At 29.5% G+C, this 26681-nt stretch overlaps 1 protein-coding gene across 1 annotated transcript; it reads right to left on the reverse strand.

The window, feature by feature from the left end:
* Positions 1–7042: 7042 nt before the first annotated feature.
* On the reverse strand, positions 7043–16170 carry LOC107439161 (uncharacterized). The gene is made up of 4 exons (XM_071182821.2): positions 15829–16170; positions 10799–10934; positions 9525–9582; positions 7043–8176 (listed from the first exon to the last, which is right to left on the reverse strand). The coding sequence occupies exon 4, from the start codon at positions 7859–7861 to the stop codon at positions 7097–7099; it is 765 nt and encodes a 254-aa protein (XP_071038922.1). The 5' UTR covers positions 7862–8176; positions 9525–9582; positions 10799–10934; positions 15829–16170; the 3' UTR covers positions 7043–7096.
* Between the last annotated feature and the right edge of the window lie 10511 nt (positions 16171–26681).

The following is a 26681-nucleotide window of genomic DNA, read 5'->3' on the forward strand; positions in this document are numbered from 1 at the left end:
AAAAGAATTTTCGTCATGCGGTTGATTATGCGTTTATAAATAAATACAATACTTATGTTCAATATTTTAGAGATATGATAAAAGCCATCCAGTTATTTGTCAATCATATGAAGTTTTGTAACATTTATTATTATTCTTTTATTACTTATCCAACTGTAAGTCTCGAAACTTTTTTAACCCTGAATTTGCATGATTCATCATGGGCACATAGATTCCGAGGCCCCTTTTTTCACTAGGGCAGCCGGAAAATTTTCCTGGGTGGAGTTTTATAATGGACAGTTTTAATTTTCAATTCAAGGGAATTAAAGTAACACAATTTTAAAGTATAAACTACTTTTAAGTATATTCTTTACATAAAATCCATAAATGAGTAGAGAAAAGACTGACAATATTTGCCAATTAACTAAAAAGGTTTTCTAAGCATCTTTTTAAACAAAACTAGCATTTTTTTTTTAAATTAAAATTTTTCTTCAATTTGAATTATACATAACTATAGTTATTAGATTTTAAAAATAGTTATTATATTATAAAAAAAAATTAAACAATTACGTTATAACGTAATTATTTCAATTTTTTTTTATCCTGATAATTTTCTAACTTATTTTTCGATTTCCGTGCGTGGACGAAGATTTTGCGCAATTCCGCGTATTTGTGGTGTCTTCGACAATAATTTTTCTTAATTACAGAAATAATTTTTAAGCTCAGAATGTGTGGAAAATTTCATCACATATCACAAAATTAGTGATTTTAACATCTTAGAAACACAATTCCGAAAAGAATGCGAGAAAGGCATGAAGTATGAAATACGTTTTAAAATAAATATTTTGGTTTAATTTGTTTGAACCCCCCTGACGGGTAAGTCTGGCGCCATCCTTGGATATAGCCAAAGCAAAATAAATCAATACAATAGTGTTAGGTACACCCAAAAAATTTTTGAAACGAGAATAAATTATGCTAAGTAAAGAATACAAAACAAAACATCTATATATATAAGAACAACTTTCAACAATAGGAAGAAAAAGTTCTTATTAGTGCGCATATCCTAATTGTGATTTTTTTTAAGTACTTAAAAGGCGTAAATGTTTAGCTGAGAAATTAGGGTTACCCATCCTGTTACATTTCCAGATAAGGCTTAACTAGGTCCTAATGATATGTTACATCGCCATATGCGACTTAGCTTAACTATTATGATATATCGCAAAAATAGGGTTAGCTCGATTCTGTACCGCAATGATAGGTTTAGCTAGGTCTTGATGTTTTTTATCGCCAAGTTAGACTTTATAAGTTACCACCTTAGGCTTATCTAGGCCTGAATAATATGTTACACCACTACATTAGGCTTAACTAGGCCTAAATAGTATGTTACACAACCAGATTAGGCTTAGCTGGGCCTAAATAGTATGTTACACCGCCACATTAGGCTTAACTAGACCTTAATATACAACGCCGCATTAGGCATAGCTAGGCCTAAATAGTATGTTACATCGCCACATTAGGCTTAGCTAGGCCTGAATAGTATGTTACACCGCCACATTAGGCCTAGCTAGGCCAAAGTAGTATGTTACACAACCACATTAGGCTTAGCTAGGCCTAAATAGTATGTTACACAGCCACATTAGGCTTAGCTAGGCCTTAATAGTATGTTACACCGCCAAATTAGGCTCAGTAGATCTTAATTTACACCGCCGCATTAGGCTTAGCTAGGCCTACATAGTATGTTACACCGCCACATTAGGCTTAGCTAGGCCCGAATAGTATGTTACACAACCAGATTAGGCTTAGCTAGACCTAAATAGTATGTTACACCGCCGCATTAGGCTTAGCTAGGCCTAAGTAGTATGTTGCACAACCACATTAGGCTTAGCTAGGCCTAAATAGTATGTTACACCGCCACATTAGGCTTAGCTAGGCCTAAGTAGTATGTTACACAACCACATTAGGCTTATCTAGGCCTGAATAGTATGTTACACCACTACATTAGGCTTAACTAGGCCTAAATAGTATGTTACACAACCAGATTAGGCTCAGCTAGGCCTAAATAGTAGAGTTACACCGCCACATTAGGCTTAGCTAGACCTTAATATACACCGCCGCATTAGGCTTAGCGAGGCCTAAATAGTATGTTACACCGCCACATTAGTCTTAGCTAGGCCTAAATCGTGTGTTACACCGCTACATTAGGCTTAGCTAGGCTTTAATACTATGTTACACCTCCAAATTAGGCTTAGCTAGACTTTAATATACACCGCCGCATTAGCTTGGCCTAAATAACGTTGCACAACCACACGAGGCTTAGCCAGGCCTAAATGGTATGTTACACCACCACGTAAGGCTAAGCTAGACCTTAATTGTATGCTACATACAGTCTGTTACTTTAAGCTTATCTACTGCTTGATTACATGGCACACCGCTAAGGGCTCAGCTAGGCTTTAAAATTTTGCACTACCGGGTTGCGTTTTTCCAATCCAGCGGCTTCTAACGATCCGTGCTCTTCTGTTTGGTATTTCCTCATATATATATATATTAACTTCGTCTCCCCCCCATTTCAAGAAATAAATTTTTAAAGAAATAAAAGCTTACTTTATAATTTCGAGTCCCGCAGTGGACTGATCGTTAAGACACGGTTCCCAGCAGATCACCGAAGTCAAGCATCACTGGCTGCTGTCAGTGTGCGGGTGGGTGACCACTTGGATCAGTCTGCGTAGGGACCGAGGGTGTGCAAAATTGGTTCTCGTTAAACTGTTCTACCGTAAAGTGCTCGACCTCGCGTGCAGGTAGTTGGGCTACCGAAGCTGGGGTACCATCCCCTCTGCGGAGGATCAAAATTGTGATGGCATGTCTTCGGATCATCCTCAGGGATGTTTCCCAGACCGTCGCCAATAGCCCATTGTTCAGCTCTAGTGCGACGTAAATGATCAAATCAAATTATGATTTCGACCTAGAAAAAAAATCTGCAACATTGAGGGAGTCGTCAAGCTTAGCTAAGAGATAATTAGAATACGTTAGGTTTAAAGGTTATTTCCTAAACGTCACGAGAGTTTTGCACTGTCTTTATATATCTGAACTCTCTGTTCTATTTCATTTATCTGCTGATAAATGAAATAATCGCATATTTAATGACAGAAAATTACAAAGCTTTATTTTTGGGAGAAGGCCATCTCAGATTTAGCCCATAAAAATAATGGCACATGTTCAAAATGACAACTCCTGAAAAGTTTTGGTGCCCCCCCCCCCTTTTAAAGATATTTATTAGAGAAATGAACATTTTGTGCATTCAGTTTTTTCTTTATTTCTATCAATGTATGTCAGTTGCGGCTAGTATATGTTAACTGCTCGCTTCGCTCTCCGATTCTCATTATTGCTTCTCAATCACTCCGGTTTCTTGATGATACACAGATTGTCATACTAAAAGTATCATGCATTATTCTATTTTTAACAATATTTCCCATGAAACTTAAACAATAGTAAACTTTTATGGATTAATTAAAGGTGCAGTTTAATTAATAGTAAATTATTTGCACCTTTTTAATAATTAGTTCAAAAATCATAGCGAAAAAAAGGGGCTTAATCTGAAAAAATTAATACTTAAGGTATTTTTGACAGCAACAAAAAAGCTTTTTCATTTTATTATTGAATGATACCTAATAACCCTCCTCTTTTTCTTGAGCGAAGTTCCAGACAGAGAAGTGAAGCATTTCCTCTGATGTATTTATTCACCCTAAATTGAATGAGACCAATCTCGAAACAATCACACTAATATTAAATAATCCCAATAAACTGAAGCGGTAAAGGTATTACCTGATTAAAAACTTCATTCGCATCTGATATTGTTATTTAAGTGAGAGAAACGTTATTTCTAGTGTTGTTGTTTTCTCTTTACGTTGAACAGAAGACTATACACAAGTCAATAAAACTTATCTGTAATTAAAGTACTATTTTTGACAGGACTTATGTATACTTTTTACTTTGCTATGCAAGGGACACTTAAGATACAGATTGTCTGACGAAATGTTTATATGGAATTGAATGAGATAAAATTTGAGTTAATAAGATTAATAATTTTAAAAGCATAAGTACTTTTCTTTTTTTCCCATAACTGCCGACATGGATAAGAAAAAAACCCCAGGAGATTTTGCAAAATAATATCGATTTCATGATAATTGTTTCATACAAAAACTGCAATGTTTTTCAGTTATGATTGACAATTAATCAACTGGAAATGTTATGTATTATGTTTAATCATAATTTTAAATGGAAATAGGGGCCGTCCAAAAAGTACGTACATCCCGAAGGAGGGGGGGGGGAGGGGATTTGCTATTATGTACGGTTTTGTACGATGGGGAGGTATTATACAAAGTACGTACTTTATAAACATACACCAAATTTAAATTTCACTTTATCCTACACACTCCTTAAGTAAATATTTAATTTTATTTAAAACATAATTATTTTAATTTTTATGAAAAAGGGGGGTAGACTAATAAAATGTACGTACTCTAAGGGGGGGAGTAATACCTTATGTACGGTAATGTACGAAGGGGGGGGGAGGGGTTTAAAATTTCTCCATTTTTGTGTACGTACTTTTTGAACGGCTCCATAGGCATTTAATTCATTAGAAATAGTTAAGAGATTTCTTAATCAATTCAAAAAGTTCTAGATAAAAATAAACTGAACATTTTAGAACAAAATGAAAGGTTCTAAACTGAATTTAATAAATGAGGCTCGCTTCATTATGCAATTAAGTATTCATTATGAGTAATACTTATTTAAGTATGAAAGCAAGCAATGAGAATCGGTCTAAAAATTCAATTTTAATACGGATTTTTTTTAAAGAAACTTACTCACAATTTTAGGGAATTTTCTAAAATGTAGAAAAACTAGTAGAAACAAGCAAAATCCAGTAGAATTGGCAGTTTCATATGAATTTTTTTTTTTTTTTTTGTTAAAGATATCAGTTCCTTTCAATTCGTATTTGGCCGCTTTCCACTAAGAAAAAGATATATAAAATACAAAACTTTACCTCTGTATAGCAATGTAAGATGCGTAAATAAATGAGAGTACAAAATTATACTTAATGAACGCCAAAACCCTTTGATTTTATCGATTCCTATTTCGAATAATTTAAATCAAAATAAACAATTACAAAGGAAAATTTACCGTACACGTTGAGATAGTCGCTAGACAACATGTATACATGCATACTAAAGTGTATACATAAGTGTGAAAATAAATATTTTTTTTAACATAAAAACTAATGCAACTTTTGAAATATTCATTCTATTGTTTTGTGCATAGTCTCATCCAATTTCATGAGGAAAAATAGACAGAAAACAATGGCGTTCTTGTTCAAATATCTATTCTATTGTTCAACTTTTAAATTGCACACAATATGAAAAAAAAAAAAAAACTTACAACTTCAAAAAAAAATTTTTCTTTCAAAATTTATCTCACTCAATGCAGTATAAAAATTTTCCCCTAAGAATGTACCTTACATGTTCAGATAGTCCTTACATAACCAGGGGTCTGTCTAGGTTATTCTGTGAGGCACCTATTTTGTGAAAATGTAGACATAATTTGTGAAAATTAAAAATTATACAGTCGAACCCCGCTATAGTGAACCGTCTGTGGACTCAGTAATGTGTCCACTATAACCGATGGTTCACTATATCCAAATTTTTTGAAGAATATTTTTTGCATAAGACAGTTGAATGATTGAAAAGTGGATTTGCATTTTTGCATAAGTTATTTAAAAAATTATTAACTAATTAACAGATAATAAAGCAAAAATTGATGGAAAGAGTAATTACGTCGCTAAATATTAGTTTTATTTTCACTTTTTATGAAAAAAATTTGTGATTTTTGATTGAACACAATTTGATTTTAAATTGAGTTCATCAATTTTCTTATCTACAATGTGCAAAGAATGCAAGATTTTTACATTTTGAACAAGATTTCGAACCATCTTAACAAAGCATCTCCTACGTTTTCTCTTTGAGCTCCACGCAGTTTTTTCGATGAAATCATGTTTTTGTCGTATGCCGCAAGAATTGCACTTCGATTTTTCCAAATGTTTGAAACTGTAGATTTTGACAAGCAAAATTCCTTACACAGTGTCGATTGATTGGTTCCATCATCAATACGCTTTACAATTTTAACTTTGTCCTCTATCGAAAACGCTGCTCTCTTTAGAGAATTTGCCATTTTCACTGCTTTTGAAATAAAAATTTTGTCTCAAATAGATAATGTAAGAATATGAAGAGAGCATCTGTAGAATGAGTTAAATTGTTCCCCTTCTTGATTGTCAAGGGGTGATTTGTAAAGAATATGGTTTGAACAGATAAGAAAATTCCAAAAATTCAGCAGGTGGCCAAGTTAACTAGTTGTAGAGCAAGCTTGGGGAAAAGAGATATAGCGAGGCTTGTCAGGGAGGGGGGAGTATAAGATAAATGATCTGTTTGACATTTATTACAGTATAGTTAGAAGTGATAAGCATAAAGGAGAGTAATATGACACATTTTATAGGAATGCATTCATTTTCAGTCCCAACACCTACAAGTTTAAAGATGGAGGACTGAAAAAGATATTTAAAGAAATGAAATTTGAGTCCACTATAACCGGGTTTCCAAGTTCTAAGCTGTTCACTATAAGCGTTAAAAATAACATTATTTAAATAGGAATACGGACGGGACCGCTAAAAAAGTTCACTACATCCGAGTGTTCACTATATCCCAGGTTCACTATAGCGGGGTTCGACTGTATTAAGAAATCGACAAAAGAAAGTGGTAAAAATATGGTTTATCGTTTCTTACGGGATACAAAAATAAAATTTTAAGAAAAAGTATTTTTTCCCCCAGTTGAAATTGTGAAGGTACCGCTAAATGGTTGTAAATTTGACCTGGGGCAGACCTCTGATAACAAAGTTAAAAGTTGACTACAGTCATGTCAAAAATAGTCTCTTGGATATTAAAGGGCAATAAAAAATACAGTCCTTTGAATACATATCAGTCTCAATGTATTTTTAAGTATATAAAACAAAACAAAATTGCACTTGCAAAGACTTTATTAAACCAAAAGTATAAAAAGAAAAATCAAAAAATTATTCATCAATTTTATTGTTGATTAAACGAACAAATGGCATAAAATCAATGTTAAAGTAAGCTTCGATCACCCTATTTATCATTTCAGACAATAAACTATCGTTGTACCCAATCTGAGCTGCACAGGCTGAAATAGCAAACTCAAAATGATTATTTTCCCTACACCCTTGAAAATACTCAAACGGAATCTTAACATCTTGGCGCTGGCATAATTGATTGTTATAAAAAAAGGTAAACTTCTCCTCCCCTTCCAAATTGCAATACAGGCCAGCAACGGGCTGTTTGTTATCCCTCGAAACGATCGTTCTGAAGTTAAAAACTATATTCCTCTTCTCCGCAACATCGATAGCGCTCAAAAACTTCTGACCGACGTAAATCAGGTTCGTCCAGCTGTTAACCTTCCCGTTTCGAGTGTCCTTCACGGACCACTTCAGGTAATTCCTGCCTTCGTCCACCTCGTAGCAGTACTCCTTTTTAGATTTGGCAGTCTCACTCGACAAAAACCAACCTGTATTGGGGTAGAGGCCGTCGGCCATGACTACCACTGGAATGTTGACATGATAACCGGGGTCTAACAAAATGTAACCCTCCCTCTCCTCCACCATGATCCTCACGACCACCAAGACATGCTCCTTCACGCTGCAGTTGAGGGACGAAGGGGTGCACCTCACATAAGAATCAACGTCTACGATCATCTCCTCACAGGATGCAAGAAACAAAGAAGACTTCAACTCGGGGTAACACACATCGAGAACGGATCTCATACTATCTATCAAAGAATAACCTAACCCGACGCATGACAGACTCTCGGGAAGTACAGAGGGCTGATAGCTATGATAGAATTCCTCCAGAGGGTGCGCCTGCTTGACGAAGGCATCATAGAATGCCAGAAAGCTACCAACAGTGTTGTAAGGGTGACATCTCAGCTCCGATTCGAGTATATCACCCAGCTCTTTCAAGAAGATTTTCAATGTTACAAATGATGAGAACTCCAGGTGTTCTGGTTCACATCCCCATTGTGCCGGTGGCAAAGGTTGCTCATTGTCAGCTCTTTCTTTAAAAGATTTGTCTGGGTTTACCTAAAATTTAAATAATTATCAGTTAGCTCTTGCCAATCAAATCTGGTTTATTTTAATGGGAAATTGTTATCCTAATGTTTCTGACAACATTTTCTTACATTTTTTAAGTACAAAAATTTTTACAACATAACTTATTAATATGATTTAAATTTATTGATGATTTGATTCTTTTTGATTGTAATGGTTTTGATTTGATTAAAGATATTTATCCTAAAATACTTAATTTTTAATAAAGAATAACTCAGATGTTAAAGAAGCCAATTTTTTAGATATCGATAATACAATTCATAAAGATAACACTTTAATGGAATTATATGACAAAAAAAGAGATTTTAAGTTTAAAAATTATTAGTTTGACACATTTTAATTCCAACTTATACTTTAAAATTTTTAAAAATATTAAAAAATTCCTAGGTTCAAATTTATTTCTAATAATAAAACAGATTTTCTTTCATTAAGAATTTCAGAATTACTTTGGATAAATAATTTTCCTTTCAATTATTGTAATTATAATTGTTTAAATTCAAAATGTCTCAGACAAGTTCAATTAATTTGGTTGACATTGAAGCTTGCATAAGTAGACCTATGAGGCGTAAAATAGAATTTTTAGTTCCACATGAATATAACAGCACTTAATTTTCCTGATTCAGAAATTTTGCCTTTTTCAAGTTTTTTTCGAAAGAGGTCAGCACTGTTATTATTTAATTTCATTTTAATGTTTCATGAATATGACAATTTACATTATTTTGGTTTTTCTAACTGTAACTTCCTCTTTGTATTTCTCATATGTAGATGTGTCAGTCTAAGTTTTTTTTCTTTTTTCGGTGCAATTTTGACTTGTGCAACTGTGTGTGTCACCGGATTTTCGAACAACAGAAAGGGTTTAGCATGCTGGCAAAGCAGTGCGTCCCCTGATGAAGGCTGTTGCTAACATGCGTATCTTTAGATTTTACTTGAATTTAAATTTGCACATTTTCATTTATATTGTTTAATTAAAACAATTCTGGTATTTAGCATTTTTCAATTTTGACTTACTGCTTTTAAATTAAATTTTGTTAATTTTTGTTTAATTCTATTTTTATACTTTGAACGGATAAGAAACTAATATTTAACTTTGAGCTGTTTTACCAAAAGAATTTTCTTTCTTCTGCTCAAAATCTTTCAAGAATCAACGATAGTATCTACACTAATCTTACTAAAAATAATTAGAACACCTAAAATGTCCAGCTTGAATAGTGATAGCTTTTCAGTAAAAATGTAAAACTTGGGAGGCAGTTCAAAAATATACCTCTCAAATAATTAAGTTTAAAAACACACATATTTTTTCTACAAATATAAATATAATTACCTCATCTTTGGTTGAACATGTTCTGTCAGGTAGAATCAACTCTGTCTCGAATTCTTTGCTGTAAAATAATTTTAAATATGTTTATTATCAAAGTTTAATATGCAGGTCAATAATTTTAAATATGCAGGTATCAACTCTAGCTATCAGTAATCAGAAATACAACAGCTTAGAAATATATACAGTTTGCATAGATGAAATTCAAATTAATGGAGCCTTACGACATACTACTTAATTCCATATAGGTATATAATATTGATAAACTCTTGCACGAATTTACTATTAAATAAATAAAAAAAGTAAAATTTATATAAAAGTAATTAATTAAAAATCACACAACACTGACATTCTATATCCCATTTTCAAAATTAAAATGATTATGAAAAATTAATGATTCAATTTTTGGTTGAATTAAAACTATTTTTTTTCTTTGTCCTATAAGTTTTTGCTTGTGGCATTTCAGAATTGAGTTTTAATGTTGTTAGAACTGTTTAAGGATACAAGAAATAATAAAAATTATCGTACATCAGCCGCGAACAACAAAATTTTGGCAACTGAAGGTGGAGAAAAAATTTAAAAAGATTTTGAAAATTTATGTTTCATTTTAGCTTCTGAAACCAACAATGCATAGGTCATGAATTTTTTGACACTGACTTCAGCTCAAAAAAACTGCTAAAACAGTCACGGCATCAAATAAATCATCAGATCCATTCCTTAATTTTGAAACGAACTAATTTCAGAACTGTTTGTAATAAAATAAAAGAACAAGTGCATCACATGCGTAATAAAATGGGGAGATATAGATGAAGAAAGATTCCAAGCTAAATAATTTATATCTAGACGATTCTCCAATGAAGTCTTTCGAAACAGTAAATAATCCAAGTAAGATTAAACACTTTTAAAAAAGTTCGTCAACACTTGTAAACTAATTTAACTCTTCCAGGAGAAAGTTCATAAACTTAACAAAGGAATTCATATCTGCTATCAGATCAGATTCAAATCGGAAGTGTGGTTCAAAGAACTAAGGATGCAAGTGCAACTGTCTGCCGAGACAACGTACCGGAAATATTTTATGACACGAAGATGCACAAGTAATTTTTAACCATTTCCAATTAAATATACAAAAAGTTGGAAGGAGTAAACAAATCTAAAAAAAAAAAAAAAGGAAAAAAAAAAAAAAAAAGCCAGCAAGCGTTAACAAAATAGTCCGCACTCCCCCCTAAGAGCCTGCAATGGGTGATATTGATCACCCACATCTATAACAATAAAATGATTACCTGTTGGGGTGAATGAGTGGTTCCTCGAGTCAAGATGGCCATTGTGCAGCCAACTTCTCAGCTATACTGAATGAACAACCTTTCAAATGCTGTACAAACAACCCATTATTAGAACTATCACTTTCGTCCAATGTATCTGAAATCAAAATATTTATATAGAATTCATTCATTTTAGACTATAGATTTTATTCTGATAATTTAAGACTATGCTCAGGGGTGTGTCTAGGGTAAATTTACTGCCTTTAAGCGGTAGCTTCACAAATTCAATTTTTAGAAAAACGGTAGTTTCACAAAATACTTAACATATTTATGAAAAATATTAATATATTTTCCTATTTTACCATATTTTTGTGTTGATTTTTTAATATAATTTTTAAATTTCACAAATTATGTCTAAATTTTCACAAAATACCTCTAAAAAAAACCTAGACATACCCCTGATGCTATTACAAAACAGAAATTTTGAAATAACAATTACTTTTTGTTTTAAGCAACAGTTCGCCATCGTTTTCAGACCTACCTTTTAATGCATTATTATTGTGATGACTTTTTGATGAATTAATAAATCATGCGCATTTTAAAACATAGCTATTTTAAATTAAATTTCCCTTTAGAAAATGTTTCTTTTCAAGGATAAATCAAGGATTAATTTAACTCTATATATTTTGGGTAACTAGAAGCTACATGATTTTTTGTGAATTACTCTATATGTCTGGGTTTTTTCTTTTTTAGAAGTACCTTTTGTGAAAATTTTAGACACAATTTGCGAAAATTAAAAACTATACTAATAAATCAACACAAAAATACAATATGAAAATGTTTTCAAAACTTGTAACTTCTAATAAAAATCATTTATGACAGGTAAATTTCTGTTTACTACTGTAAAATCGTGGGCTTAAAATTGCACCCAATTTTGAAATTCCATAAAAATCATCATCCGTAGTTAAATTTCAACTTGAATTTAATAAAAACATATTTTTAACACTAAAAGTTATTTTTATTATGAGAACATTTTAGACTAGGTCATACAGAAAAAAGTTTCACAGAGAAAACATTTTTTTCATAAAAAGTAAAGGTCTGTTAGAATAAATTTGCAATAGTGTTCAAGATAATGTTCGAATTTTGACTTTCTGCAAAGTTTACAAAGGGAGACCCTCGTAGTTTCATTTTAAAAAACTCATCTAAAAAATGGCTCGTTTTGATTGGGGTGATCGACCGGTTAGGTTTACCATATTGCTGAATCTGATCAAACATGTGCTACCTTTTTGTAAAAGACAACTGGAGAAAAAGCTCTTTTTCCTAGATTGCAACGAGAACGGGATTTGCATGAGAACTTGCTTTATTAAAAGTATTTTATAAAACTAATGTTTTTCCTAAAGTTGAATTTGTGAAGGCACTGCTAAATGGTAGTAACTATACCCTGGACAGACCCCTGATTTTGGAGGTCAACTTCCCAGACTGGGCGATAAATCGATGCATTGGAAAATATCGATTTTATGCCATCATTGACTTTGGATTGGCATTATATTTCCTAACGTATTGTTGACATCGATGTATGCAAGTGCGATGTTGAGCAGCGTTCCCCACAGCACATTGATGTCTGCAAGTTCACATGAAGAGCATTTTCTTCCGTAAGTGTGCAATGATAGCTGTGGAGACGATCATTATCTTTTTTTACATTGTGACTCACCGTTTTGCAGACATGATGAATCCAATTGTCATTGAGAATCAAAGTCTTGTTGAATCTCTTAGATATAAAATTATTATTTTTTTTTACAATCAATCCAGCCACCTAATGTTTTTCAGCCGCTATTTTGCAGATATCCACATTCTTAAATATTGAGAAATTATTAAATTGCGAATTTACTCAGTACTAAATGTAAAACATTTATGTACCGAAACATCATGATGTTGCGATGTTAACATGACGATACATCGCAATGCCTAAATCTTAACATCACCCAGTCCTAATCAAGAATTAAAGCAGCCGTGGATCAATCAGAATAATGATTTGATCTACAAGAAGCTGCCTCATGGCAATAAGAAACAATTTAAAATAAATATTATGCAAAAATAAACAAGACAGTTTTATTCATTAAATTTGCGGAAATGAAAACAATTAAAATAACAAAAAAGTTTCCAGTGCTTTTTCAAACAGTAACTGCTTAATAAATGAAAATACCAAGATTTAATCAATTATCAGAAAATACAAAAAAGCTTCAGCAAAAAAATAGGAAAGTAAGACTAATAAAAAAAAATTAAAGCTAAGCTCTGTGGTAGAATTTTTTCCGGCTTTCTGCAAAATATCTTTCTAATACTAATATATTTCTGCAAGATACTTTTAACAATAACAAATATAGATGTTACTAAATTAAAGTAACAAAAGCATCAACTTTAAAAGAAAGAAACTTTTCAGATCAAGTAAAAATTTTTTTAAATTAACTATGCAATTTTTTTTATTCTAATATTATGGGCTTTATTCTCACATTTTGTACCGGGAAAACACCCTAGTTATTTCCCTTTTCGCATTTTTGTATATCATCATCTCATCTCGGAAAAAAAATAAATAAATAAATAAAAAATTGTGAAATCTGTAGCAGTAAATTGGACTCTTCAAAAAAGGTTACCTACTAAATGCGCTTGTCATTTAGAGATTCAATTGTTGTAATAAATATGCAAAAAATATCGGATTTTAAAACTATAAGGAAATCAATAGCAAACAACTGCATTAAAAAATTTAAACGAAATTTTCCGCAGAAAAGAAAACCAATTTTTTTACTTTATTAATCCTTATTTTTCATTGTTCTCAAATGAGAATAGAAAAAGCATCTTTTCCACTCGAATGCATAAGAAAGGCATCTTTTGAATATAATTCCGAAGAAAAGATAATATCTTTTGAAAATTTCTGCAACAAAAAAAAAAGTTTTACTTCCCAAATGAAAAATCTTACTGCAAGAACTCAGTAACGGTTTGTGACAATGTCGCCGTGTCACCACGATTCTGCCACGGGGAAGCTGATTCAGTTATGTATAATGAAAATGAAGATAATAGTTTAAAGTTTAATAAAAAAAAATTATATGCTTAATGATGCCAAGCAAACTGTATTATTATTACATTTGTAAACATTGTCCACAGTTGCTTCCTTTCCTATTAATTTACAAATGTTATTCAATAAACATGGTTTATTTTTTAAAAATTTTCTTGTAAATTGTTGGATATCGGAAATTTAATACACATACGGATGTGATGAAACTATTGATTTAACAATCGAAAAGTTTTACGAGTTGGGATTCAAAACCAAACTCAAAACTTTTCCAGCAGGCACCATGGAATAGAATTAAAATATGACAATGTCGAAAAGTGCCCTTTAGTTTATGAACTTAAAACATTTTTTTTGGCACAGAATAGCTTTTATTGTTGTCAAAAACCAAGATCATTGGTGACATTTCCATTATATTTTAACTAATTAAAATAAAAAGTATATCTTTAAGCATTAAATTTAAAAAAAAGTTTACTAAAAATGTCATTTTTTGCATTAAAATGTGGTTTACAGTAGTGAGAGTTTAAGTAAATAAATTTCTTAAAATTAGCTAAAATTGTAATGGTTCTTCAACTCATTTATCTACTTATTTTTATTACAGATTGTAGATAATTATTTCAAAATTATAGGCATTTATGTGCATTGCAAAAAAAATATAGAAACTGAATAGATATAACAAGCATATAGTACAAATTTTTTTTAATTAAAATTCTATAAGGGTAAAATTTTGATTATTAGTTTTGGCACAAATCTTAAAACGCATGCATCCCAACTTCAACAATTTAATTATAAACATAAGTACATAATAAAGCAACAAACTGTTTATCATAAATAAAATTTCATTACAAAATAAACATTTCGTTAAAGAGTAGGCTTTTTAACGGCTTTTAACCTCCATTTAATGAAAACCAGTTTTAGACAAAACCTAAACCCCAGTTACCAGATATTAATATAAATCTTTGAAATTATAAGATTTAAAAAATGTCTTTTCAAAATACTATAAGTAACAATATAAGTTTGATAATTAAAACTCATTAACACAGCAATATAATTACAATTGAAAAAGTATGAAAATAATTTTAACAATTTCTTATCACACATAGTTATTACAAAATTTTTTTAACCACCTAATAAATCCTGTTTTAACAGACAAATGCTGAAAAAATTCAATTATTTAAAATGATAATTTAATTGTCCATACCTTCTACACTTTACAGTGTAGTTGTACTCACAACTCATCCCTTCATTATACTTTTTAAGTTATCAAAAATAATTAATCTCCGTCGTTATTACTTAAAAATCATACTCTGACATGATCGAATTAATTTTATCGGTTAAGGCTTCGTAAATAATGTAGTCATAATAATGCTGTCACCTTCATCAGAAGAAAAGTAATTCTTCAATCTAGGCAAAGAATTTTATAATTGTTTAAAAAGAACACAGAATTGGGGAGGAGAGCTTACACATTGATAATAGCAAAATAATTTATTAGTTTTTTCAGATCAAGATAAAAAAGATGACATTACTGATAAATAACATATTGATGTAAGAGTTAAAAATATAACGCTATGCTTGTATATACTTTACATACTATAAATCGCTATCTTCACAGAAAATGTATTTATGAGATATTAAATTACTAATGCTTCCTTATTACAGTGACGTAATAAATTTTCCCCCAGCTTGATACAAAACATTTTCTCAGAATATTCACTATTATTACCCAATGAAAGCTCAATCTAATCTAAACTTGAAAACCTAAACATAACTAAAGATTAACATTAAGCTTCATATATATATTTAATTTAAGGTAGCAGTTTCAAATTGAATTAAGAGAAAGGAAATATCACACGCCTACATACCAGAATGTGTGTGAATCATACGCCTACATATGATATATTTTATCTAGAGCAGTTAACAATACAATTGACCACAAATAAATGGTTCGTAACACTACTATAACGTAAAATAACAACGAAGTTTCACTTACCCATACAATGAAGGCTCTTCTAAAATCGGAATACAAAAATTAATTAAAACACAAAATTGCAGCTCGCAAGAATTAGGATAATTTGCTGATCCTTTCAGCTGAGAACAAAACGACCAACTACACTACGTTCTACGTAGAAGAATGGAGGTCGGTGACGGTTGCTGATTAACTGTCTGTTTCACTGTTGTGGGTTTTTAATATGTCACCTAATGCAGGGGTAGAGGTGGAAGGGTGGAGTATACAAGAAAAAAAAGAAGAAAAAAAAATAAATCTAGATAAATAACGCAATATGTTCATATTAATATATACACATTTTCCTTGCAGTTGTTGAAACTTTCTATCACGATAAATTCTATTTTTATTCATTCTGAGATAAGAATCATTTTAGAAGGCTCACACGTGCACCATTGATATTATATTTATCAAATGGTGAAATTCATGAAATATAATTGCACAAGGTGGTCCCAAGCTTAAAGTACAGGTTGTTACGCAAGAACAAGAAAATTACTATGTAGAAAGAGATTCCAATAAACTACATTGATGAATCAAATTTATTTTTGAGATATAAATAAATATATATGTGTTTAAATGCATATATGTTTCTTTATATATATATATATATATATATATAATAAAAAAATAAATACAAGAAAACACTAAGAAAATTAAGAAAACAATAAAAATTTTTTTGAGTGCTCCTCACACTATTGTATTAATATATTTTGCTTTGGCTTTATTGATACAATATCAGAAAGCACTCTGTTTTGCGGATATAATCGTGTGGGCTGAAGAAAAGATTATATCTTTTTTTTTTCCCCGGCTTTTTTTCCGGTTTTTTAATTAACATTTCACTTTTTTTTTTTTTTTTTTTTTTTTTTTTTTTAAAATAAAATATTGTTTGTTGTTTTTTTTTTTTTTTACTTATTATTTCCCACCCCCTTTTTTTCATATGTCTATAATTTTTCTTTGTTTTATTCTTCATTCTATATATATATATATATATATATATATATATATATATATATATATATATATATATATATATATATATATATATATATATATATATATATATATCCTTAAATTCATTTATAAACATATAATTAAAATACATGTGCTTATTAAATGAAAATTCATTTTCCAAATATAATTTAAAATGAATAATAAATATCGTTTTTCTATTTTAAGTATTTTTCATATTTTTATAAACCTAATATTTTTAGAGAATTTTTTTTAATTTTACATAAATGATATTAGAACCATCGTAATATCGGAGTGAGATTTTTGCTAAAATTTCTAGAACTCTAGAAAAGCTCCATACAATTTTTTAATAATTAATACATATTTAAGATAAAGTTATTAAAAAAATTATAGAATCGTAAATTTTCTAAAATTTAGACACGACTCTAGACTTTAGTGGTCTCCATATTTCTCGAAAAAGAAAAGTAGTCATAGATATAGGCGTAGAGTGATAGAAATTTTCTATGGGACACGGTTCTTTTTACGACTACTGATAAGCTGCGTAGCCTAGTAATTTTGAACTCAGTCCAGAAGACAAGGGAACTCCTGGATCAAGTATTGGAAGAAATTTGCCTTCGTGTAGGAATTTTTAATGGAACTGGCCTGCATTTGCGCTACATGGACAGGAAGACCACGAAAACCTCCCACAGTTAGCCTGATGGTACGGGGACGCTAACCCATGATCCGTGTACCACTGAGGATATTTTACGTTAGCACTGTGGTATGTGCAAGGCGGATGCCGAATTCGTATCGACTGGGATTTGAACTCCGTTCACCTTTTTGGAAGGCGAACGCTCTATCTCCTGAGCCATCGCTGCCCTAAAGGTTAAATAGTAACTAGTTTCATAAATATGATTAAAATATATGAAAACAGATTTTTGCGTTCTATAATAATATATAAATTATATCTTAGTTTATCTAATCATGCATTATCTAATCTTAGTTATATCTAAGTTTGCATTGAAAAAATTCAACAAATTTTTCAAGCTACATAAAATAATATTTCATTAAAACTAATAATTTTTCATAAATGATTTTAATTAAGTTTTGTTATAATTTCAACCACAATAATCTACTTAGTCGTCTCTCAAATGCAACATTAACTTTACAACAAAGTCTCAGCTCGTATAATGACAATTAGTTTGATAAGAACTTAATAATTATATGTAAATTCAAAAGTATTCGGCTGGTGTCATATGTGATAACAGAAACTTTACAATTCTTTCCTAATTTATGCTCTCAAAACAAAATAAATGCTTCTCAGTTTGGATAACAAATTAACCTAGCTTATTTCTATTACAAATGAAGCTACATTCAAGTTAATTTAGTTTGAATTATATATATATATATATATATATATATATATATATATATATATATATATATATATATATATATATATATATATATATATATATATATGATCCCCAGAAGGCCATTAAGTCAAGCATACAGGGGTTGCAGTGTGAGCGGGTGAATGACCTGAGCCAAGGAACCGAGGGTGCGCGGTCCATTTTAAGCTTTTGAGTGCTTGAATTCGAGAGGAGGTCGTCGGACTACCAAAGCGGGGTAGCCTCTGCAGATGGATAATTGTAACCTCACGGATATTTCCCCGACAATTGTGCGATGTAAATAAAATACTACCTATTGTATTGTATATTCAACTACTCTTTTTAAAGATCTCAATGAAGCTTACGGGTGGTATTTTATTTAAGGGAAATTTATCAGTTGAAATAAAAAAACTGTTTCCTCCTCTTTGTTATTGATTTGACAGTTAGGCGAATGGAATATAAGGGACAACTGATAATTGCTGAAGAAATTATTAGTTTTCAATGAGTTAGACGAATCTGCCCATAATTCCAATGAGCGGGTTCGAATCCCGGCGATGACAGGTCGATACGAATTCCGCATCCGGCTTGCACCGACCACAGTGCTGACGTGAAATATCCTCAGTGGTCGACAGATCATGGTATATAGTTCCCTTGCCGCCAGACTAACCATGGGAGGTTTTCGTAGTTTTCCTCTCCACGTAACGCAAATGCGCGATAGTTCCATCAAAAAGTACTCCACGAAGGCAAATATCACCCAATATTTGATAAATGAGTCCTCTTGTCTTCTGGATTGGGTTCAAAATTACAAGGCTGCGGAGTTGAACATTAATAGTCGTAAACCCAAAAAATTGGGTCGGCTGTTCAACGATGGATGTAAAAAGGAAAGAAACAAATTAAGAGAGCCGTGGTACCTCAGGGGATAGAGCTCTCACCTCTCATTGAGGTGCACTGGGTTCGAATCCCGACAATGACCAGTTGATTCGAATTCCTCAATCGGCTGTCACCGACCACAGTATTGACGTGAAAGATCCTCAGTGGTCGACAGATCATGGGCTATAGTCTATAGAGGAGGGTGCCGTCAGACTAACCGTGGGAGGTTTTCGTTGTTTTCCTCTCCATGTAACGTAAATGCGGGTTAGTTCCATTAAAAAGAACTCCACGAAGGCAAATATTTCCCAATACTTGATCCACGAGTTCCTTTGTCTTCTGGGTTGGGTTCAAAATTACTAGGATTAGGAATTGAACATTGGCGTCGTAAGCTGAAAATTCGGTTGGCTGTTCAACGACGGTTATAAAATATAAAATAAACAAATTAAGAGTGGGAAATGCCTAAACGTAGTTAGTAAAGAGACCTAACTACATATTGTCAAATTTTTTTAGACAACAAATTATTACAGTTACGTAACATGATTTTTATTGAGAAATTTATTATAATTTTTGACGTATTAGATTTAAATTACAAAATAAATACCAATTAATATTCGTTAATTTAGCGCGCGTCCTGCGTCATTTAAACAGAAAAGAAACAACATTCCAAAAAGGGGGAAACATAAAAAGCAAGGATAAACTACGCACTACGTCTAGGCGTGCTTAGGTTTGCCAAATATTTTTTTATTCTTCAACAGACAATGGGTCCAGTCAGACAAGAAACTTTGTATTATCTCTGGTACTTCAACTTTGGAGCAGTTTAATTATAGAATACAGAAATAACATTACTTGGCATCATCTAGAATAAAATGGAGAAGAAAAAAAACTTTTTAATTGTCTTTCGAGTACGCATTTTCTATTAGAATCTTTTTCTGTTGTCTCCCCCCCTCCTCAACGCAAAGAATTTGATATTTGAATTATTTCATAAGTGTGAAAAAAATTTCAATACTAATTAAAATCACTGGAAATACAAAATAATAATGTAATAAATATATACTTAGATTATTAATTATTCGAAATACCTCTCTTCTCATAGTTTCACTTAACACTAAACATACCAACACTTAAAATATGGATAAATATGGATATTAGGAAGGAAATAAACTAAAAATACTTTATTATACCGCAAACCGGGGCGAGTCTACCCATTTTTTCAGTTTGTCAACTTTCAAGTGGTCAAACTTTTGTAAATATTAAAGAAAAAAGGCTTTTAATAGGTGTTTCGGAATCGCTATTTATCCCTCTTTAAAGCTGTGAAATTGATTTTAGAAAATATTAACAGTTACGCTGTTACTGTATATTTTTATAGAACTGCTTACAAATCTCTCGTATGGGGCGAGTCTACCCATTCTACTAAAATGAATGTTAACATTGTAAATAATCAAATTTTACTATTAAATTGTTATTTAAGTTACTATATAGGATATTTATGAAGTAAAATTCGTAACTTTATTATATATTCCATTTTTTTATTCATAAAATAACACAAATTGAGTATTTGATCGATTATCACATTTTGATCGCAGTTTTGTTTTTATAATCATTAACATTATAAAATAACATTTTTCTCTGATTTTTGTTGATATAAATAAATTAAAATTAATATAAATTTACAATTAAATAATAAATAAATAATAAAAATTAAAGATTATTAACAAAATCGAAATTGAATCGAATCGATTTTCCCATTCTTTTGGGAGGTGTGATTTTTCTTACAATGCAGAATTAAAATAATATACTCAAATTCATTTAAAATGACTTAATTTCAATATAAACAAAGTTCTAAATTATATTATTATGCTTTATTAAAACTAAATACGAATGGGTAGACTCGCCCCGCGAATTCTGGCTTTTTGTTTACAACAGCAAAACTTACATTCTTTTTGTTTGTTTTTTCATATAAAATTAATGTAATCTTAGTCTTAGATAAGTTTATCACTTAACCAAAGTGAAAATAGTAATAATAATAATATATTTACAGAGCACCAACTAAAAGTTTGCTGATTTTCAATACAAATCTCTCAAAAGACGTTTGAACAGGTCGGTTAAAAAGACACCAAATAAACAAAAACGGATCAAACTTCTACAGCGCCATCTTCCTTAGAGTCTGAACTAAGTCCTCCGTCGGTAAAAAAATGTTTATTTGCAATTTAAAATAGTGAAAATTAAATAAAACTAAAATGGGTAGTCTCGCCCCTGGATGGGTAGACTCGCCCCGGTTTACGGTAATTAAACAAAATTGTATATTGCCAATTTTTATTGTATTACAAACACAAAGAATAAGAATTTTTAATTCCTTTCTCAACGCATTTTTGACTTATACAGGATGTTTCCATTGAACATTTTCCGCAAACATATTTCTTCTAGTTATTATTATTATTTCTATAATTATTCCGATAATTATAAAATTCTTATAATTATTTCTATAATTATTCTAAGAATTCTTATAATTATTCCGATAATTATAAAATTCTTATAATTATTCCGATAATTATAAAATTATTATAATTATTTCTATAATTATTCTAAGAATTCTTATAATTATTCTTATAATTAATATTATTTCTTCTAAGAGCTTGTGTTGTCTTGATTGTTTTGACATTTTTCTGGGTAAAAACGAACAGTTGGTTAGAAATGAAGTAAAGCTATCAAAATAATATATAAGCTACTTACTAAAACATTTAGTTTTTGTCACTTTTTCAGACACAAAAATACCAATCTAAAATTTTAGGTACTGTCTTGAAATTTGAATTCACAGTTATTCTGATTGAACTAACTACGTAACATATTTTGCAGAAATGAGCAATTCATCGAATACACTGGTAGAGAAGCATCGCATTTTAGGTTAAAAATTTATCTCATTATATTAAAAAATCATGAGGGTTGCCACTGTTTTAATGGCTAAACATTGCTTCCATTTTCGTTTGCTGCTCACAGACTATGGATCTTAGAAGCTTCAAATTACTATAAGGTGTGGAGAATAATGTATGGGGAGTATGATGGAATAAAAAAAATTAGCATTTGATGACTAGTTTGAGAATTATTAACACTTATGATAAAAATACCATGCGGACCACTCTACAGGCCACTGAAATGCAACTACAGAGTCTAAATTTGACGTGCAGAGAGTACTATTTTCATTTATAAATTAAACATAATTCTTTTCCCAAATTTCTATTTTTTTTTAAAAATATTACAATTTTTATTTTTTTTGCGAAGTTTTTGTTATTTTTTTTGCGTTGCATTATACTTTGTTTTTCAGCCCAAAAACTAAGCGACTTAACTTAAAATTATGAAATTGCGATGGAATAAAAATGGAATTTAAAAAAAAGCATACAGGGGGATCGACAATCTGCTGAATTTCCACAATAGAGTTGAAATTTCACGTGATGAAGGAACCATCCTAATTTATAAAGTTAACGCACGTTTTTTTTTTATATATATTTTTTTTATGAAATTCTAATTTGATTGATGGTTATTTCAATTTCACTTACCTTTTTTTCTAAATTTTTTGTTAAGTTATTATATTTAATGACTGTTTGTCCATTGTTAGAGAAAATTTTATCTCTGTCATGTCTATCATGACCTGACGTTAAGGCAAAAAAAAAAAAATAATAATAATAATAATCTAAATAAATTTAAAATAAAAGAGTGAGATGTAGATATATATAAACTTTAATTGACATTATTATAGACTTAAGAGAGATGAAACCGCTTTCCAATTTGAACTGTTATATTACAAAACTACAATCTGACCTCGATTTAACGAAGTCACTAAATCCCAATAAAAAGTTCGCTAAATGGAAAATTCGTAAAGCAGAAAATCACCATTTGAAATACTCAGTCGCGTAGTTTTAATGTACGTTAGAGGGGGGTTATCGGTTATCTCCTTCTAATTAATATTATCAAGTGATACTACACAGATTTATTGTTTTTATGTTGCTGAAACCGGTTTGCACTTGTTTACGTTCGTGTATCAATTGATTAACATTGCAATGTAATACATTAAAAATAAATACAAATAAGAAGTATATAAGAAATCTGAATAAAAAACCCGTCACATGTATGTTTAAATATTAAAGTATTGCATATAAACTCGTGCAAAATATATAATTAATAAGAAACTAAAGTGCATCTAATAATTTGATCTGATTATTATAATATACTACTAATATAATACCTGATATAATAAATATTCTATATTTATATAATATGTAGTCTAATTTATCCAATCTTCAAATTTATATTACATATCGGCTAATTTAAACAATTGATACACTAACGTAAACAAGTGCAAACTGGTTTCTGTCGCGTAAAAACAAGCTGTTTAGTATTACATGATAATTAAGACTTTAGATAGAATCTTATAGTGCGTCTAATAATTTGGCCAGGGCTTGTATATATATATATATATATATATATATATATATATATATATATATATATATATATATATATATATATATAACCACAAATTAACATGAAAAACATGAATAAAATAAAAACTAAATGGTAGAGAAACAAGAATGGTAAAAGCAAATAGTCGTTGTCAAGACACATCTATTGCTATAAATGCGATATTTCTGAATAAAGAATAATTATCCTAAGATAAAAATTATTCTTTATATGTGTCGATATCGCAAAAAACCTTATGTTGTAAAAAATCATGAAATAAAAGAAAAATGTAAAAGGAAATCAAACTTACCGGCGTGAATTAAAACGCGGTTTAGGTTTAAAAGTACAATAATAAAACAGTTAACAAAAATCGCGAAGATGTAAAATATTGCTTATAGCTTGAATCGAATATAATAAAATTAAAAAAACATTTGATCGAAGAAGAAGAAGAAAAAAAATGTTTAGGTAAAATATTAGTGCTGCCATCTATGAGAAACAATTAGTAAAAAGGTAATAAAATTGAAATAATAATAAAAATGTTTAACGGATTGAATAATTTAGCAGTCTTAAAAAAAAAAAAAAATAAAAAAAAATCATTTATAGGGAAATTAATTTAAAAGTCAGTCTGTCAGGATAGAAAGCCGTTTATAGACTTATCCTTCATTCATAAATTCTAACATAATATTACAGAATACACATATCCATCTTTCATAGGGTGACTTATTTAAAAATCAGAGCCTGCATACAGGAATAGAAAACCGTTTATAGGTTTTATTCTTCATTCATACAACCTTACATAATTTTAAAGTATACACGTATCACCTGCATTCATTTGGGGTGGTTCTTTACGAACCAGAGCCCATTCCACTTATACAAAAATAATAAATAATTAAATAAATAAAAAAATAAATAAATAAACTGTTTATTATACTGGACAATTAAAATTAAATTAATTTTAAGAGGCTACAAATATTAAAAAGTAACTAAAAAATATTTAACTAATCCAGTATAAAAGGTCATACATCCAAACTATTCCGTCCAGTGGCTTTAGGAATAGTTTATCATAGTTAGTTCCTACCTTGAAAAAATCAGAGCTTATTCTTAAAACAGAAAAATTAAATAAAAATTAAAAATTAATGTACCAAGTTTTTTAAGATTTTTTTGAAATAGAAATTAAGAAATGAACTAGGAAAATGGCTATTAATTAAATCGTTTTTATATATATCAGTATCTAATAAAAACTCGTTATAGTTAGAATTATTCCTGTAAAATCTATGAATTTGATTGGCAATAATATTAGAAAAAACCTTATTAGCTAAGTTAGAGTTGAAATCTATGCATTTTTTGACTGGAAATTTAAAATCATTTCTTTTGTCAAAAAGTTTAAATGTAATATTTTTATCTACATTAATATTAAGAGTCAAATCTAAAAAATTTGCTGAAGAATTACTATTATTTGTTTTATTAAGAGTTAATTCATTTGGATAAATATGTTTTGCTAGAATATCGAAATCATTAAAATTAATAACTAATAGATCATCAATGAATCTGAGAAAGAGAGAATCAATTGGAAGATTAACATGTGATTTTACAAATCTATATTCTTGTAGAAAAAGAAAAATATTGCAGATGTTAGTACTGAAATTATTTCCCATGGGAATACCATTAATTTGTTGAAAAAGGTGGTCATTGAAAAGAATATAATTGTTGTTAAGGTTAATATGTACTAGAAAGTTCCAGTTATCTTCATTAATAATATCACTGAGATTAAACATGCTATGAATTTGAAGAAGGTCATCATGAATTTTATTAGTTGGAAGGGAAGTATAGAGGTTTTCGAAATCAAAACAGTGAATTGAATCAACATTTTTTAAAGTTTTTAGTGTATTTAAAACCTGAATGCTATTTTTAATATTCCAATTTAAATAGTTATTATTTTTAGTAAGTTTATTAATTTTGTTATAAACTTTTTTAAGAATGTTCTCAAAGTAAATACCGATTTTTTTCATGTTACTATTAACGCCACTTGCAATAAACCTGAATTTGGTTGGAGTCTTATGGAATTTTGGATTGGCAAAAAGAAAAGGAAAATTGTTAATATCATTTGGTTTAATATATATATATATATATATATATATACATATATATATATATATATATATATATATATATATATATATATATATATATATATATATATATATATATATATATATATATATATATATATATATATATATATATATATATATATATATATATATATATATATATATATATATATATATATATATATATATATATATATATATATATATATATATATATATATATATATATATATATATATATATATGTAACGCAAGATAATTATGACGAATCTATAACTAAATAAATAGTTAATAGAATTTTAGAAGAAAAACGGGAGAAATCAGAATTACAACTTTTAAGAGAACAGGATATTAAAAATAATTAAAACATGACTGCGAAAATTGGAATTAACAAAATAATCATTCATGAATGAAAGCTACGACTAAAGAGTTTACGAGAAAGAACGAGAACGAGCACTACATATATATATATATATATATATATATATATATATATATATATATATATATATATATATATATATATATATATATATATATATATATATATATATATATATATATATATATATATATATATATATATATATATATATATATATATATATATATATATATATATATATATATATATATATATATATATATGTAAATATACAATGATAATTTTTTTACGTCTTCATCCTACTTACCATACATTAGTTCAATTAATCAGGAAATGTTTAATTTCGGAGGGGGTTTCATCCCCCAAACCCCCCAAAACTACGTCACCGGAAATCCTTAAACAACACCAAAACAGGTTTTAAATTCATAAACCTTAGACATAATTAAAATAACAATGGTGAATTATTATTTTAGCCAATCCGGTGCTCACAAATTCTTTATTTTGTGTATTATATTTGAGAGAAAACGGAGTATACTTGGTGGTGTAAATGAAAACAATAACTGGAGATTTAACTTTGAATTGTACAAGATTTATAAACAACGAATTGGCAGGTCCACGCGATTCGAATGAATGATGACAATACAACAAAAAAGATATTGCTTTTCAGACCCACTGGAACAAGAA

This window comes from Parasteatoda tepidariorum, chromosome 4 (assembly GCF_982258835.1).
Source record: "Parasteatoda tepidariorum strain Cologne lab strain chromosome 4, Ptep-v5.0, whole genome shotgun sequence".
Classification (NCBI taxonomy): domain Eukaryota; kingdom Metazoa; phylum Arthropoda; class Arachnida; order Araneae; family Theridiidae; genus Parasteatoda; species Parasteatoda tepidariorum.

Bases quoted from the DNA above. Each gene is read 5' to 3' on its own strand.
- LOC107439161 (XM_071182821.2), bottom strand. From the start codon at position 7,861: ATGAGATCCGTTCTCGATGTGTGTTACCCCGAGTTGAAGTCTTCTTTG.